At 43.9% G+C, this 17,705-nt stretch overlaps 1 protein-coding gene across 1 annotated transcript; it reads left to right on the top strand.

Annotated features, from left to right (window-relative positions):
- The first annotated feature begins 212 nt into the window (after nt 1-212).
- Nucleotides 213-16,516, top strand: KPNA1 (karyopherin subunit alpha 1). The gene is made up of 13 exons (XM_053370343.1): nt 213-346; nt 1,458-1,565; nt 2,704-2,803; nt 4,438-4,532; nt 6,006-6,137; nt 7,018-7,106; nt 7,867-7,966; nt 8,284-8,447; nt 8,774-8,852; nt 11,492-11,617; nt 12,175-12,302; nt 12,835-13,013; nt 13,585-16,516. The coding sequence occupies exons 1-13, from the start codon at nt 218-220 to the stop codon at nt 13,770-13,772; spliced, it is 1,617 nt and encodes a 538-aa protein (XP_053226318.1). The 5' UTR covers nt 213-217; the 3' UTR covers nt 13,773-16,516.
- Nucleotides 16,517-17,705: the final 1,189 nt, after the last annotated feature.

The raw sequence follows: 17,705 nt of genomic DNA, 5'->3' as shown, positions 1-17,705 counted from the left end.
TTAATCTGCTGTTCGTCTTAGCCAAATGAACTTGCTGAGCTAGGGTAGAGTTACTCTCTTGATACCTGCCTTTAACATGTTATATCTCTTGTAGGGTTGGAAAGAAATCTATTGGCATTGCTAAAGCCAATAAAAAATTCAATTGAACAAAAGAACAGAACAGAAAATGCTCCTTTGACCCATATTTTCTTTCTAATTACATTGCTGTTTAGAAATCATGACAACTTCAGGAAAAGAGAACTTCCGACTGAAGAGCTATAAAAACAAGTCTCTTAATCCTGATGAAATGCGCCGCCGGCGGGAGGAAGAGGGCCTCCAGCTACGGAAGCAGAAACGAGAGGAGCAGGTACGCTCCTCTATAGCCAATGAATTTGAGAAATCCCATATTCAGTTGCAGGATCTCTTGGCTTGGGTGTTACCCAATGGGTGTTTGGATGGACGGGGGAGTAGGGCATACCATTTTAGAGCGTGAAACATAATTTTTGCAAATTTACTTTTGCAAATTTATTCAGTGAGGGGTCTTAAAAATACGTTTTTGTGTGTGAGGAATTCAAACCTGCTGTTATTTTTGTGATTGGACAACATTTAGCTTGATAAACCTACGTTTGAATAAAAAGCACGTGTTTCCCTGGATAAAACATACCCTACTAAGCATACAGCATTACTTTGTAATCATAAAACAACAATAGAAAGTAATGACATCAATTAATAATAAATTTAAACAACAAGTTTCATCAAGTCTTGCTTTGATTCATTCTTGGACACCAGCCACACCTTCTTCTGCCTCTGATGTAGCCTTCGGGATTCTCATGTTTATACACCCTGCCTCCTGCCTCTGTGCCTTGTTTCACACATTTCTGTATAGACTGAGCATGGCAAGGCCACTGTGGAACCTGCATGGGCTCATTGATGAACTGACTGACTTCTGCTGTAGTAAGTCTATCCCAAAGGAGGCTACCCTGCCAGACCAGTCTAGCAGCTCCAACAGAGACGAAACGCAGAGGCTGATGGAAGCTTGTCTTCCTTGGATGTACATAAAGATCTCCCAGTGTGTCGTCATCTCCGCTCCTCAAGTCAGCGATATTTTGGGCGCCAGCTCTCCTTTCCTCACTATTATCTGAGCACCAGAGTGTTTGGACTATCATTTCTCTGAATTCATACCATGCTGAACGCTGGGTGGTTGGCAAAACAGCACCCGCTACTGCCTTATTTTGCAGCCTAACTCGCCACAGCTGAAACAAGATGATATGTGGACCTTCCCCACAAGAGTGTTTTACTCTGACATTGTGTGATGTAGCGTGTCGGATTGGGACATGGGAGTCCAGGAATTCGCTGATCTGTGGCCCCACTTTATTATTTCTATATAGTGTATAATAAATCATTATCTTTGGTTATATTCTCTCAATGTATAAACAGTGTTAGTTGTAACTGTAATTTCTCTGCATATCTCTCTCCAGCTGTTTAAACGTAGAAATGTTGCTACAGCTGATGAAGAAGCGGAAGAGGAAGTTATGTCAGATGGCGGCTTCCATGAAACCCAAATGAATAACATGGAAATGACTTCTGTAAGTGGAGCAAAGACTTGACAACTCCATTCAGTTTGCTTTTCCTGTAGTGCCAACTGTGATTTCTAAGGCTGCAATCTCAAAACACACTTCTCTGGAAAGCGGTTCATCTACGATCACTTGGACATGCCTAACTTGTGTATATTTTGCAGCAGTTGCTGCACTCTACCACTGAAAGTGCCCTGTAAAAGACTTGTTAAGGGAGCTAGACTTTGCCCCTGCATGTGGGACTTTGCAGAGCAGTGGGGCCATTGCCACATACACAGCCTTATTGCTCATGAGGGCCAGGGTAGAAAGTCAATCTTATGCAGGGTAGAAAGTCAATCTTATGCAGTTTTCAGGCCCAGGTTGGGCACCATGCCATCACATGATGGCATTGGAACCGGTTTAGGATCCAATGTTTCAGGGCTCTCTGTTCACCCCTGTTGGCAGGGATCCTGCCAGTGTCCTCCTGGCATATTTGGCAGGCAGAAGCAGGAGGTCAGCACTAGTGACTTGGGAGGGCAGCTTAGCCAGGAAAGCTGGGCTGGCAGTCACTTCCACTCATTCCAGCCCCCGGTCTGGAGTAAGGGGTGTTTGGATTGTTCAGCCCACCCAGTAACAAATGGTGCTATCTTAATTATATACCTCTTTTCCACTTCTTCCAAGCAGTTTGCAAACCAGTAGGTATGAAAAAAATTAATAGCGATGCGAAAAGCCAGTTCTTAGGGCTTTTTAGTGCCAGCCAGACTCAGTTTCTTAAGCTTGGTGTCATTACCTTGCAATGAGAATGCATAGATACCTTTGATAAATTTGGAACTGGGCTAGGTATATGACATAATTAGGGATTACAAAGGTGGTTTTTGTTAAATAGCTGATGTGGGGGGGGGGTCAAATCAGGACCTCGCCATGGGGGGAGCTGCTTTAACCTTTTGCCCCTGCCACGCTATCTCCTGCTCCTGTTTTCAGTGGTAGTTTTGAGAAGGAACTTTTCTGGCTGGATTTTAAACAGGAAATTGTATTTTAGATACTCTTACTCCCTTCTGCATTTGCACTTGGAGTTGCCTTCATTGCATTTCTTCTTTATAGTAACACATTGAGAAGTATTTGCCCTTAAATTTGAGGCAAAAGTGACAATATTTTTCCTTTGTCATTGCAGAGTGCGGTGATCACATCTGATATGACTGAGATGATTTTCTCCAATAGTCCAGAACAGCAGCTCTCAGCTACCCAGAAATTCCGAAAACTTCTCTCAAAAGGTGAGTGCCAGAGGTAGTCGTGAAAAAGCTCAGCTTCTCTTCCTGTTTGTATCCCAATATACATGATTGCCGCTAACTTTTCCGTAACCCCCTGAATCCCGTTTGTCCTTTCCTCACCACTTGAATTTAAGTACTACTATTGCTAGTTTCCAGCAGTCTTTCCTGTTTCCGTCACAACCAGCCAATACCCCCCCACAGTGGGGCAAGGGGAGGCAGGGCGTGGTTGGGAGATCTGGAACTGCTTTGACTGTTGGCAGTTGGCTATTTTATTCTGTGTTGTTGTTTTTTACCTGCTTGTTTTATGTACCCTTTTGTGTTTTATGTCATATTTCGTCTTGTTCGTGGTTTGGGCATCACTGTGCGCAAAGGTGGAATAGGTGGGGTTATATACAAATATTCAACCCACCACTGCCTTCCTGCTCACTTCAGCATGGAGGCTGCAGCCACTGAGCAGCTGCCCCCCTCTCCCTGTGCAGTCTTGGATCCAGGATGTTATGAGAAGAGGGAGGGAACAGTGCATGTTGGGTTGCGTGGGTGGAGCCACTCAAAACTGATGTTAGGCAGGTGGTGCCTGTGCTACAACCCCATCCCCCAGTTCTCCTTTGTTATGTAAGGGTTTTAGGGATATCGGTGCTTCCAGTCTTGTCATTAGGCAGCAGGTGGCACTGTGGTTTCACTGAGCCCCTAGGGCTTGCCGATCAGAAGGTCGGCGGTTCGAATCCCCATGACGGGGTGAGCTCCCGTTGCTCCATCCCAGCTCCTGCCAACCTAGCAGTTTGAAAACATGCCAGTGCAAGTAAATAAATAGGTACTGCTGCGGTGGGAAGGTAAACGGCATTTCCGTGTGCTCTGGTTTTCATCACGGTGTTCCGTTGCGCCAGAAGCAGTTTCGTCATGGCCTGGAAAGCTGTCTGTGGACAAAGGCTGGGTCCCTCGGCCTGAAAGCAAGATGAGCGCCACAACCCCATAGTTACCTTTGACTGGACTTAACCATCCAGGGGTCCTTTACCTTTACCTAATTGGGACCTATGGCTTTGGAACAGTTAAGTGGAGCGGCAGTTTTTGAGCTTATGGGACAGGTCCTAGGGTATCAGTTAAATTAATAATAATAATAATAATTAATAATTAATAATAATAATAATTTCTTATTTATACCCCGCCCATCTGGCTGGGCTTCCCCAGCCACTCTGGGCGGCTTCCAAAAGAATATTAAAATACTATAATACATCAAACATTAAAAGCTTCCCAAAACAGGGCTGCCTTCAGATGTCTTCTAAAAGCCTGGTAGTTGTTGTTCTCTTTGACATCTGGTGGGAGGGTGTTCCACAGGGAAGGCGCCACTACCGAGAAGGCCCTCTGCCTGGTTCCCTGTAACTTGGCTTCTCGCAGTGAGGGAACCGCCAGAAGGCCCTCGGTGCTGGACACAATAAATGGCTGTTACCTGTTTCTAAATGGGAAATGTCACATTGCAAGCATGAAAGACCCAAGTATAAGAATGGAGAGTGTAGAAGATTGCATGTAAAGTAATAAACTGAATGCCTTGAACAACTGATATTATCTGTTTCTTGTGTAAGCACATAGCTTCATTTAAAAGGTTGGAAAAACCTACTCTGGTATCTTTGTGCTTTCAATAGAACCAAATCCTCCTATAGACGAGGTCATCAGTACACCAGGAGTCGTGCCCAGGTTTGTAGAGTTCCTCAAACGGAAAGAGAACTGCACTTTACAGGTATGTGTGTTCTGCTCCTCAATTTTATAGAATAGACTTTGATAATTAAAGTAAAAAAAAGAGGTGGGATTTTCTTAAGTAAAGGCCTGTGGGCTCTTGCAATAAAAGCTGCCTATCCTAAAGGACTCATTCGATTTAACCTTGGGAGTTAATTAGAAAATAACCTTGAAATTCCATCAAGATTGAGGAGAAGATGGCCTGCTATAGACTTAGCTTCAGCCTTTATAGGTCAGAGTGCCAGCAATGCCGCCTTCCCTGATATTTTTGACTGTATGAAGGTCAAGAAAGTCAATTCACTCCTTCTCCCAACTCCTGGTTTTCCATTTTTCTTTTCCGGTGGACACTCCTGGGGCTCCCGCGGGCCACTGAGCATGCCCTGCCCTCACTGGGCTGTTTTTTTGTTTCTTTTTAAGGGGGTGTGTGCTCTCTTTGGGCTCCAGTTGTCTCAGAGTTGACCATTGGAGTGAACAAGTGGGATTAATAACATCTGCTCAGGGACCTGTTTCCTCTGTGCAAGACTTTTTGCTCCCCCCACAAAAAAAAACCCTAACATTCTTTGGCTACTGGGCACATTTTGCCTTCATTGGGTTGTTACACAGTGGGGGTTTTTGCCCTAGGTTTATATTTTTTAAAAGAGCTTTTTGTACTTCTGTGAACTTCAGGAGTTTCCCGGTCTGTGCTAATACCTCCCTCTCGTTTCTGAGTGGATCCAGTTTGGCCCATTTCTGTGGTCACTCTCTACCTTGAGGTCACAGTTAGAGGGAGTGGTGATGATATTACAAATGGCCGAGAGTGACTTGCCTAAGGCTTAACCAGTGAGCTCATGAAAGAGGCAAGAATCAAATTCCAGGTCTCTCTTAGCCATCATTTTACATCAGTTTGAGTTGCCTTTATAAAATATGCCCAGTGAAAGTAAATTTAAGTCTCTTCAAGGTTAGCTGTCGTGTTTCTTTGCATTTAGTTAACTTTTTTTAAAAAAAACTCCAGGGAAAAATATATATTTTTTATGTTGAAGCAATTTGGGATATGATCCCTTCAAATTATGTCCCAACAAAGCTCTTCAGTTTGTAATATCAGGAGAAAAATAGGTACACATTTGACTCTGCTGCTACCTATACACCCTATATTAAGAACATAGGCCACTAGTCCAGCATTCTGTTCTCACAGTAGCCTTCCTGTTAGAGGCACACACTTTTCTTCTGCACACACTTTTTAATGAATGCCAATTGCAGCATATCTGTCTGATAATGCAATATTATTTGCAGAATTGTGTATTACATAGAAAGCAGATGAGCAGGATGTTAGAGGAAGAAAAGCTGATTAAAGTGTCTGCTAGATGGCTTGTGCTTGTTGCCACCTCTGACCAAGCGCATGGCATGGCAACTACCCCAAGTTAGTGTAGATTTCTGGTTCAAGCATCGTGTCGTAGACAAACAGCTGCTGAAGAATGGCTTCCTCTCTCTCCCGTTCCAGTTTGAAGCTGCCTGGGTGCTGACTAACATTGCCTCCGGAAATTCCCTTCAGACTCGGATTGTGATCCAAGCAGGAGCTGTTCCTATCTTCATAGAGCTCCTCAGCTCAGAATTTGAAGATGTGCAAGAACAGGTTAGTGTCTCAAAAGGCAAGATAGCGTAGAGGCTGCTGAGTATAGCACACGCCACTGAGTTTCCTCCTATTCCTAGTTTCAAGTCCTCCAGCTGCTGATGCTCATCTGGTTTAAAAAGATGGCAAACAAAAGTCTTACTCGTGAGATGCAGAACCTTTGGCCCATGGACTTAATCCGGGCAACAGGGATGAGTTCTTTTCCTCCTCTTCAGAAAATGCTGGGTGTATTCTTGAGTTTTTCCACGTGCACTGCAATCAGGAAGAAGATTGCTTGCCACTTTCCAGCTGATCTGTGTTTGCGTGCTCATCCTTCTGATCGCAGCGCAGCAGGAGGGGAGGTGTAAACCTCTCTGCCTAGAGCAGCGTCTTGGGGAGTTCAGATCAGCCCTCCTGGCTCCGCAGCATGGATCAGGGGAGGCGTATGGAGGGCCTGGTTTTCATCCCTGTGGAGCATGCTGAGTGAAGAAGTTTTAAGTATTGCTGTGATTGGGGTTAAAATAATGCCTCCACTCCTTAACTGATTTGCATGGATCCCAAGGGAAGGGGGAGCTGAGCAGAAGGCAGTGTATTGGTATTACGTGTTTCTGGGAGTAATTTTTGGTGGGTCCACTCTTCTGATTCTAGTGTATAAACTGTTTAAATACATAAATAAGGGGAAACAGTAACTCTTTAGAACCTCAATGGTTCCTATTGCCTCATGTTCAAACAACTCAACTTATCTAGCAAGCTGTGACTTGGCTCAATACTGATAGGTGGGAGCAGTCAGGCTGGCTCATATATGAATATGACGTTAAGACAATTATTGGTGCTGAGATACAGGACAAGGGAGCGTTGCACTCTCAGAAAAGTTGATCTAACAGTATCCTGTCTTCTTTCTCAGGCTGTTTGGGCCCTCGGCAATATTGCAGGGGACAGTACTATGTGTAGAGATTACGTGCTGGACTGCAACATCTTACCCCCTCTATTGCAGTAAGTTTTCTAGATGGTGTTCAGGTTTATTTGCCAGCAGTGCCCAATAGAATAACCCTGACCGGAGTGGTTTTGTGTGTGTCTGTGTGCATGTGCTCATGCAGATGAGCACTACAGTATTAGCACAGAAGAATTTGGTGTAATGTGCAAACTATTAGAGACACTTATTGTCTGACTCTACCTAGATAACTTTGTAGTTGATATTTATTGCTTTAATGTGGTCTGTTGGGAAGGATGCATAGAGAGGATAAAATATTTCATCATTTGGCCAGCCCTACAAGCAAAAGGTAAGCTTAGGCTGGAATCCTAATTCCACTAACATAGGAGTAAGCCCAACTGAATTTTAGGGACTTACTTCTGAGTAAACATAGGATTGTGCGCATAGCAGGTGTTGCTATACTTGCATTTCTTACACCGGCCTCCATATCTTCCCTCATTAGCAGCAAGTTTTACTCTCCCCCCCCCCCATGTCATTCTGTGAAAGCATGACATTTCCTCCTGAACTTCTGGGGAATAAAAAATACAGTAGTACCTCGGTTTTTGAACATAATCCATTCCGGAAGACCGTTTGAGTTCCAAAACGTTCGAAAACTCAAAACAGAAATCGAGGTGCCACTGTAACTATGGGAATTTAACAGGGTTTTCTTTTACAAGCATGATTTCAAGTTAGAAAGCAGATACCCGGTAGTTTGTGTTCAGTGTCCTCTTCTTCTCATAAGCTTTCTGTTGCAATACTTTCCCCCTTTTTTCGTATTTTCAGATTGCTTTCCAAACAGAATCGTCTCACCATGACTCGGAATGCTGTGTGGGCACTCTCTAATCTTTGCAGAGGAAAGAATCCTCCCCCAGACTTTGCTAAGGTAGGAAATAAAGTCTGAAAAGCATTGCCTTTTGTGGATAAGAAAAGGAGTTCACAACATTCCTTTCTGGAGCAGCCTTCTTAAATATCTGGAGGCTTTTAAGGAAACAAAGTTCTCATCTCATTTAAAAAAAAATGTTTGCTGTCATGTATGCTTCCAGGTGGGGTGATGGGAGTTGTAGTCCAACAACAGCTGGGGGACCAAGTTTGAGAAACACTGGTTTAGGTCCTTTGTTGAAAAAGACATGTGCATAGTAGTAATTGTGATAACAGGCATGCTTATTCCATTGATTTTCCACCCCTCTCGTTTCTTTGTAGGTCTCCCCCTGTCTGAGTGTGCTGTCATGGCTGCTCTTTGTCAACGACACAGACGTCCTAGCAGATGCTTGCTGGGCACTCTCATACTTGTCTGATGGACCCAATGATAAAATCCAGGCTGTGATTGATGCAGGAGTATGTAGGAGACTTGTGGAACTCCTGATGTAAGGACTTGAGATCAAGCAAATTTATTTAATCAAGCAAGTCCATTAAATGTTGTCCTTTTACTTGCCGTCATGTCAGGTTGGCCTTGGCTTTTATTTCTTGCTGAAAGTGCAGGTGTGAATGCATTATTTGGGGGCCACCTGTTTTGAACCACATTGCAGGAACAGTGGTTATTATGTCCCTATTACTTAAAGAAACAAAGGAATAAATAGAACACAGTGGCCTTGCATCCTGGCAGCAAGACACAACAGTTGAAGACGTGACTATGAAACAAATAACATTTGACTCTGTTAAACTGAAGCCTTTCTTTTTCCCCCTTTTTTAGGCATAATGACTACAAAGTGGTATCTCCTGCTTTGCGAGCAGTTGGGAACATTGTTACAGGGGATGATATCCAGACCCAGGTATAAACACTGCTCACTGCAACAACATTTACTGATTCCAGTTTTCACAATAACTGAATAGAAGTACAGTGGTGCCTCACAAGACGAAATTAATCCGTTCCGCAAGTCTCTTCGTCTTGCGGTTTTTTCGTCCTGCGAAGCACGGCTATTAGCGGCTTAGCAGCTTTAAGAAAAAGGAAACAAACTCGCAAGAACTCGCAAGACGTTTCGTCTTGCGAAGCAAGCCCATAGGGAAATTCGTCTTGCAGAACGACTCAAAAAACGGAAAACCCTTTCGTCTAGCGAGTTTTTCGTCTTGCGAGGCATTCGTCTTGCGGGGCACCACTGTAAATCTCTTTCTTTCAGTCCTCAGTGTTAAGAGGCTTCATAGAGCTGAACATGTATTGTGGGTTATATCCTGTGAAAATGTTGCACAAGCGGAACAACTTCTGCTCATACAATGGAACTTTTCCTTCCTCTCCACCCTCTTTGCACCCCACACATTCCCCTCCAAATCTTTTCTGGGGGTTCTCCCTGTCAGCATCGCCCTTGAGCCAGCCCCACCGACTGGACTCATCCACTTCAGCCCCACTGGGCCAGGCGAGCTGGGGTAGCACTTCCAGAGACCACCTTCTGCACAGGAACAGGTCAAAGTGCTGTGGACTCACAACTCAGAGTTGTGAGCACCAGATTCACTTCCGAAGATAGTCGTTGCACAGCAGAGTACAGCAGAGCATAAACCACTCGGAGAACAGCTCTGTAGAATAACTACTTTTATTCTATCTGCAACTATCATACAAACTATATACAGAGCTAAATGAAGAAGCTGAACTGCACTGAGTGTCTGCAGCTGCTCTTAGCAGCAACCTTATCTATACAAAGATAACACTCTCTCTCTAACACTCAGTCTCTCTCTTTGATGTGAGGCTGGAGCGGAATAAGTAGTGAGCAGAAACCACCCCCCTCCTCTCTGGAGAATCAGCAGAGAACATCAGCAGATTCTTGGAATGGGAGGGGTGAAATCTCCTCACTCCCAAGACTCTGGAGCAGACATGGGGGTTGGAGGAGGAGAAGTTCTGTTGTGCAAATAGAACTCTTTCTGCCCGTGGAATGACTTCATTGGATTCAACCCTTTCCCCCCTTAAACCCCCTTGAGGTTTTGTGCCTTGAAATCCTGTGTTCACAAAGCTACATTGGCCTTATTCCTGGTGTCCTTGGCCTGCGCTCTCCTTGAAATATTCATTCCTGTGCTTGCTAGTTCCAACTCTCTAGGATACGGCTAAATCTTTAAGACATACATAATTGCTCGTGGCATTCTTTAGTATCATACTTCTCAAAATGTTTGAAGTCAAAGCCAACTATATGCTAACTCCACTTTTCTGAGCCTGATCTTCCTCCTCTACAACAGAAAACGTGAGCATATCAATATAGTGAGTAAGCTGATGATGATGATGGTTCTAATATAGGTGTATAAACAGGCACTATGTAGCCGAATAGAAATTCAGCATAACAGGAAGGGAAGGAGTCCGTCTCTTCAGTGATGCTCCCAGTGATAGTGTGCTGTTCACCTAGTTGTGGCAGGGAGACTTTCTTTCTGGAATCTGCTCAGGAAAAGTGCCAGGAACCACAGTTTGAGAAACACTGTTTGAGCTTGTTGGCTATAGGGTATCTGTATCATATCATTTTCCCTGGTTTTTTTTAGTGCCTAGGAACCAAGCACTATTTGTGCTACTCAGCTTTCTTATTCCAGTTCAGCATCTTGGACTTTTCAAGTCAAGTTTGAGCATGCAGCCTTGCTCAGTGTTAGATTGTAAACCTGTCTTTTGAGCATGGTGGTCTCTGATGTTTTGAGTAGACTTTCTTTGTATCTCTTGCACCTGCAAACACATCTTTGTAATGTTCACCAGAATCCTTTCTTCCCGCCAGTTGTGCACCTGCTGTACAGTGGCAAAACCCACCCTTTGTATCCTTAAAGGGCTGCAAGAGCAAGTCTTGTGAGACTTGTTAAATAAAGTCTCATGATAAACAACCCTCCTTGCTCTTCTTTGGCAAAGTCTGCCACTTCATGGCAGGAGAAATTTAAGCTTCCAAAATAATATTTTTTCATTATTTCACATTTACTTTCTTGCTCACCTTATATTTACAGGGTTAGAGTGTGAGACATTGGTTAGATTCGTTAATATGAAAATGCCTATCTATGCAGTCTTTAACATTATTAATACTTACATTACTTAGAATATCTGCCTTCCTCATCAGTGACAGCTTACTTTCCACTAAATCTGAGATGAGAAAGGTATTAAGTTCACCTGTCTTCTCTGTCAAGTTCTTCAAACTCTCATGCCCTGCTCAGTATCTGCTCCTGTCGTTGACAGTGCTTTCTGTGCATGGAAAAGGCCTTTATGTTGCCTTTTCTGCCTCTTTCGTTCTTTTCGTCTTTCCCACTTGATTTTATCTTCAGGCAGACCTACTGCTATCTTATTCTCCCCTTTACTTCCTTGAGCTTTCTGCTTTTTCTCAGCATATTCTTTTGATTTTAGATAAGGGGAAAAAACCTCTTTATTATGCCTTCCTCATGTTTGCTTAAGGTAAGTGTGCATGGATTTTTTAGATCCATCTTTTGGATGCAGTCTAAAATCAATCTCTTTCTTTCCCTTTCCCAGGTAATATTGAATTGTTCGGCTCTGCAGAGTTTACTACACTTGCTTAGCAGTCCTAAAGAATCAATAAAAAAGGAAGCATGTTGGACAATATCAAACATCACAGCTGGAAACAGAGCGCAGATTCAGGTAATGAAGCTGGCTGGCTCAGAGGTTCACTTGCCAACACAAAATCAGATTCTTAGATCTATTGCTGTCCATGCAGACTTTGGCAGAATATTGCACGCTCTTGCTTGTATCTTGTTTGGCATTTTCAGCAGACTTTTATAAATTCAAGATCAGAACTGGGAAATGTCAGGAGAACAACTCTAATTTTAACTCTTCTCCTCCCCCCACAAAATATTAGACTAGTTGGAGATGGATGCTCAGTACTGTTGAATACAAAACAAACAAACAAACAAACAAAACCCACTGTTGAATCCAGATTTCCATGATTAGAGTAACCTGCGCCATCCCCCTTTCTGATGGACTCAAGCCGGTTATTTGGTCTAAACAACAAACAAACCTATGGTCACGTAAAGCATCCTCAATAAACACACGAGACGTAACCGGCTGTGTTCTCAGATAAATTTAGCAGGGGATCAAATACTTCCCCCCTCACTGTAGCGCTCTGTGTCATATTACTGTGTTGAAGCAAATAATCCTGATTTTTTAAATCTGCTATTAAGACCTTGTTTATTTTTCAGACTGTCATAGATGCCAACATTTTCCCAGCTCTGATAAGTATATTGCAAACTGCCGAGTTTCGGACAAGAAAAGAAGCAGCTTGGGCTATTACTAACGCAACATCTGGTGGCTCTGCTGAGCAGATCAAGTAAGTGCCAGGAAGGTTTCCAAAGAAAGATCTTCACGGTGGAAGGGTTGAGAGCTGGTGCTGCAAAGTTTCTCTTTTCTCCTGCCCTCCTCATCCCCCTTGACCAAAAGATGCCTGCTCTACTTGCACATGTTTTCTCATATCTCTGTCAGGAGTGGGGAACCTCTGGTCAGCATAGCTAATGGCCAGTTTATGCACTAGTAGTCCAGCAATATCTGGAGATTTCCCCACTCCAGTCTACACTATTTTGGTCAGCCTCTTCTAAGGCTTCACTTTCTAGAAGAACTGCCCAGATTCTTCATACCACTGAGTGTTATCCACTGGACATGGGTGAACGGAACGCTGTTCCTCTCTCTCAAGAACACTTCCTAACATACAACCAGCACCTCTTGGCTCGAGCCATTTCCATCATACCTTTCAAAGCTGTTTGTGCTTTTGAGGGTGACTTAACCAAGGTGCCAGAAGTGGTGCTGCCACTTTGCCAAACCGAATCCTCTAGTTGTCTTGATTCTCACTCCATTGTGGTTTTCAGGTACCTGGTAGAACTTGGCTGCATCAAACCACTCTGTGACCTCCTGACGGTAATGGACTCGAAGATTGTGCAGGTGGCTCTTAATGGGCTGGAAAACATCCTGAGACTGGGCGAGCAAGAAGCCAGGCGAAGTGGAACTGGCATTAACCCATACTGTGCACTCATTGAGGAAGCCTACGGTAAGGGGATGTGCTGGTGGGTGACATTCATATTAGTCTATCCAGCTTTTGCCTCATTTCTCATGGTTCATTATGACCTCAAAGTAAATGGAAGACTTTCCAAGCAAAACTGTACTCTTTCGGTGTCGGGGGGGGGCGCATTTTAATATTTCTATACCACATCATTACCTAAGCAGCACCTGCAAAGTCTGAAGTAATGAAGAGGCAGTTGTGGGATGGGATAGCTCCAGTAGCAATGGAAACTTCTGCCTTTAGAATCTTTGTGGGGTCTCAGTGGAGTCTCCTGGTTTTTAATTGATGCTACAGTTCAGATAGCCTGGTCTGTGTATCTCGCTCCATCTTTGCCCCACCCCCTTCTCAGCAACATGCACATATAGGGAACCTGTGGCCCTCCAGGTGTTTGGGGATTCTAGCTACCGTCAGCCCCAACCAGCATGGCAAATGATATGGGGTGATGGGGAATCCACCAATATCTGGAGAGCCAGAGGTTCTCCATCGTTGACAAAGATGAAGCACTTCAGGTATACCTTCATGTTCAAGAACTGAGGGGCTCTGTGTATTTTTCTTGCAGGCCTGGATAAGATTGAATTCCTCCAGAGTCACGAGAACCAAGAAATCTACCAGAAGGCCTTTGATCTGATTGAGCACTACTTTGGGACAGAGGAGGAAGACAGCAGCATCGCCCCCCAAGTCGATCTTGGCCAGCAGCAGTACATCTTCCAGCAGTGCGAGGCTCCCATGGAAGGTTTCCAGCTGTGAGGCGCTCCTGTGCGCTGCGTTGCACTTGCCCATCCAGCCCTATTGTAGAGCTCTGAGTTGCCCACAGAGTGGTCCTGTTTTCCATAAACCTGTGTGAGCTCATTTGCTTGCTTTGCACACACGCTTCCTTACAAACACAACTGGAAAACGTTTGGCTCTTTGTTGTAGGACGCCACTTCGGTAAGGGCTTACCCTAGCTGCTGTGCCCATCTCTCCAGAGCTTGGGCACTTCTGCAAAGATGTCCGTTTTCCCCAATGAAGTACACACTAAAGTGGTGTAATCCTAGATTCTAAAACAAGGGTGGAGTTTCCTTTGTGTGTCTGTGTGTGTGTTGCAGTGTTCTTGCTATCGAGAAAGAGGATTCGAGAGACTCTTCCTTTCCAGGCAGTCCTTGAGTGCCTGTCTCATTGGAGGCTCACACAGAATTTTGAATGGTGGTGGTTCTGTGTGTGGCAGCTTGGGCTTCTGTTAATCTATATATATGTATGTATACTATATATATACATATATGATACACAGAGATACAGGAAGGAGCTCTCTGTTTCCTGCACTTACAGCCGCCAGTGAATAAGCTGCTCCAGGTTCTTGGAACAATGAACAGTTGACAGCAGGCAGGATTCCTATGCTGCCATTTTGACTGCATGGGGTTTGTTCTCTTCTGTCTGCATGAGGAACGGAGCCCATCTCTCTGTACCTCCCATGGGGCAGCCAGGGCTCTTTTGAAGATGTCTGAAATCCTGTCAGGGATAGAGGAACTGTTCCTGTCCATCTGCCACAGCATCAATTGGCTCCCTCTACATTCAGACTGAAATCTCTTTCAAGTTTCGAAAGTGGTCCTCATTAACATGGTTCCTGCTGAGAAATCCACGCTTGAGTTTTTGTAAACGTCTTGGTTGAACAGGGCTGTCTGTAAATCACATTCTGTTGTAAATTCTTGATATGCTAAAATATTGAAGCAAAGAAGATAAGTGGCTCCCTGGGCCACCTCTGCTAACGTGGACTGTAGCTTCTAAGTCAGGCCAGAAAGGGACACCTGGATTCTATAAACTTCACTTAAAGGCACATAGAACGCTCTTATGACTAATGAAACCTAAGTTCTGAAATCATCTAATATTCTTGACTGACACCGCTCATTTAATCCTTAGTACAGCTGATCTCTGGCCAAACGCCATCACGTCAGCTTCCTGCAACAACCAGGGGTGTCGTCGTGCCATCTCCATGTCTGTAGAATGCTCTCTTGACTAGCACCAAGATGGCTCTCCGATACGCTCGGACGGAAGACATTGGATATGAACGCCAATTGTTTTGAGCCTCTTCACCAAGTCCAAGGCCAGCCGACTCCGACAGCATAGTCTTAATTTAACTTGGCATCAGCCATGATCAGCAGTGTTGTTCACTCTCTTGTGAATGCATGGATCTTGCAGGAGGCTTGCACCCTGTTCCCTGACCGGGCGGCACCTTGAGTCAGTTTGACTTTCCAGGACTTGACCTTCCATTACAAACATTGTGAATACATAATAAATTCTGTTGTCAGAATTGGTTTGACAAGATTCTTCGTGTTATAATTAACGGAAGAAAACTGACATCGCCTGCAACGAAATATACTTTGTCAACCTATTAGGAGGTATGGTCTCATCAGTGTTCTTCTGTGTGACTGACCCTTCTCCTGAACACTTTGTATCTATGTCTGTGCTTTTAGGATGGGAGCTCTCGCGGCTGCCAGTTCTGTGCATTCTTCATCAGCCTCCACCCTCTTAAGTTAACTTCCTCTAGTTTTGTGCTGCTTTATGAAGAAGCATCTCTAGGTTACCATTTCAACTTCAGTTGTTTGTAACTTTAAAATTAGGGCTGGGCTGAGATGGGGGGGCGGGCATGTGTTTCGCAATAAACTTATTTCCCATTTTGGTTATTGTTCTGGGGGAAATTTAAAACTAGGCAAAAAAAGTTGGCCCCCTACTATGAGAGAAGGGAATCTGTGGCCTCTCTCTGATTCGGCATAGTGGGATCATCACGTAACCAAATCCAGCAGGATTGCCTGGATTGATGTTTAAAAAGGGGGGAAAGGCACCAAACCGCAGATGGGAGAAATAATCCACAGTGAACAGGAAGCAAACAATGTACAAGAAAGGTAAGCGAGGTGTGAGAAGAGTAGTTTCATGGGGTGTATTGTGGGCAAAAAATGAAGTACAGTCTGGTTGGTTTGTTCTTTAAATTAGGTGGCTAATCTTTATAACAACCTCAATGTTGCCTTTATATCCCATAGTAAACCATGTTTCTTTAAGGGTGGTAGCAGCACTGATGAATAGCCATCTTGTTTCAGCTTTCAGATTTTTTTTGTGGCTGAGTTTTTTAAAGTGTAAATTACTGATGACATGTCATTTCTATAAGATTTGTTTCAAATCATGTACTTTAATTGATAGTTTTTTGGGGGGCAGCAAGCTGCATATTTTGTAAGCCAATTTCAGTGAAGGGTGCATGTGGTACAGAAATGTCTCACATGCACAAACACTGACAGTGTGTATATGTGTGTGCTTACCTAGAGTATATATGCACAGGCACACTCCTCCAATGTGTGTGCTAATGTGTATGTATATATGTATATTTACACACATCCTATATCTTTCTCACACCGAAAGTTTTTCTCCCAAGCTAGTGAGAACGTGGTGCATTGGTGTTCCCGCTAGGAAATAATGAATTCTCTCTTTAAAGGAGTGAATTAAACCATAAATACATAGAAGTGAAATGGAGTGCTGTTTTTCTTTCATTTTTAAAAGCAGGGCTAATGTGGTGCTTCTTTCTGTTAGCTGGTGTGGTGATGTACATAGGCAAATCAGAATATCCTGTACAATCCAAAGTTGAGAGACGGCAGGTCAACTCTGTGAGATGGAGGTGGCTGCATAAAAGTTCTGGACAATGAGTTGAAGCGTCAAACCACACTTCCTAAACCTTTGAAGGCTTGCACTAACACTTAAATATTATTTCAGTGTTGACCTGCTGCTGACCTGGACGAGCAGAACACTGCCTGCATTTTTTGCTGGGGGGGTCAAGGGCAGGAAGGAAATGGATATGAACCTGGCAGAGATTGTGCCTTCTGTCTCTACTAGCCCAAAACTGGTGTATTGAATGCCTCTGGCAGAGAGACCCCCATTGTTGCATATTGGGTTTAAGGGAGACGGCACCCTCGTTCAAATGTGATTTGATTGAAGGAAGCATTTAGGGTCCATACCATAATCTATAAATCATTTCCCAAAGCTATAGGGTGTATAATAATAGCATGAGAGGATTATGTCCCGTTTACTGGGGGGGCAGGCCACAAAAGGTAGGGGGAGGAATATATTATTTAAAGATACATATTTTGAAATACATACATTTAGCCCTGTGCTTTGGGTAGTAATTCTGTATACATGTAGCCCAAGACACCTGAATTAGTATGAAAACTATTTCTAGGCTCTATCAAGAACTGAATTTGTATATTCAGAGATCATGGCATTCTTCTTAGAGAAGTTAAAAGTCTCTCAATGGTAGTATGACATACCCCGCAGTGTTCAAGGAACTTCTTGGTACCCAGAAAAATGGGATATGGTATACATTATGCCCAAACCAAACTACTGTACTCTGAAAGGCTACAGATGAGATAATTTTGTAACCCCAAAAGTGGACTGTTTGCCTTGTAACAAAAGCCAGCGATACGGTATAGACTGAGCAAGTGGATCTCCATAGGAGCATGTTCCCCAAATGCCACTGAGTGCCACAGGACAAAGTCAATGGTTGGAGCTGGGGGTTCAGTTGAGAAAACCCTGCCCTTGCTTGCTAGAGGCTTCAATTAGCAGGAGCCCCCATAACATACATAAGTATGCCAGACTTGGCCCTCCAGCTGTTTTGGGACTATAATTCCCATCATCCCTGACCACTGGTCCTGTTAGCTAGGGATG

This window comes from Podarcis raffonei, chromosome 17 (assembly GCF_027172205.1).
Source record: "Podarcis raffonei isolate rPodRaf1 chromosome 17, rPodRaf1.pri, whole genome shotgun sequence".
NCBI classification, from domain to species: Eukaryota; Metazoa; Chordata; class Lepidosauria; order Squamata; family Lacertidae; genus Podarcis; species Podarcis raffonei.
Note: the sequence above shows the minus strand (reverse complement) of the source record. Positions and strands in the feature narration are given on the sequence as shown.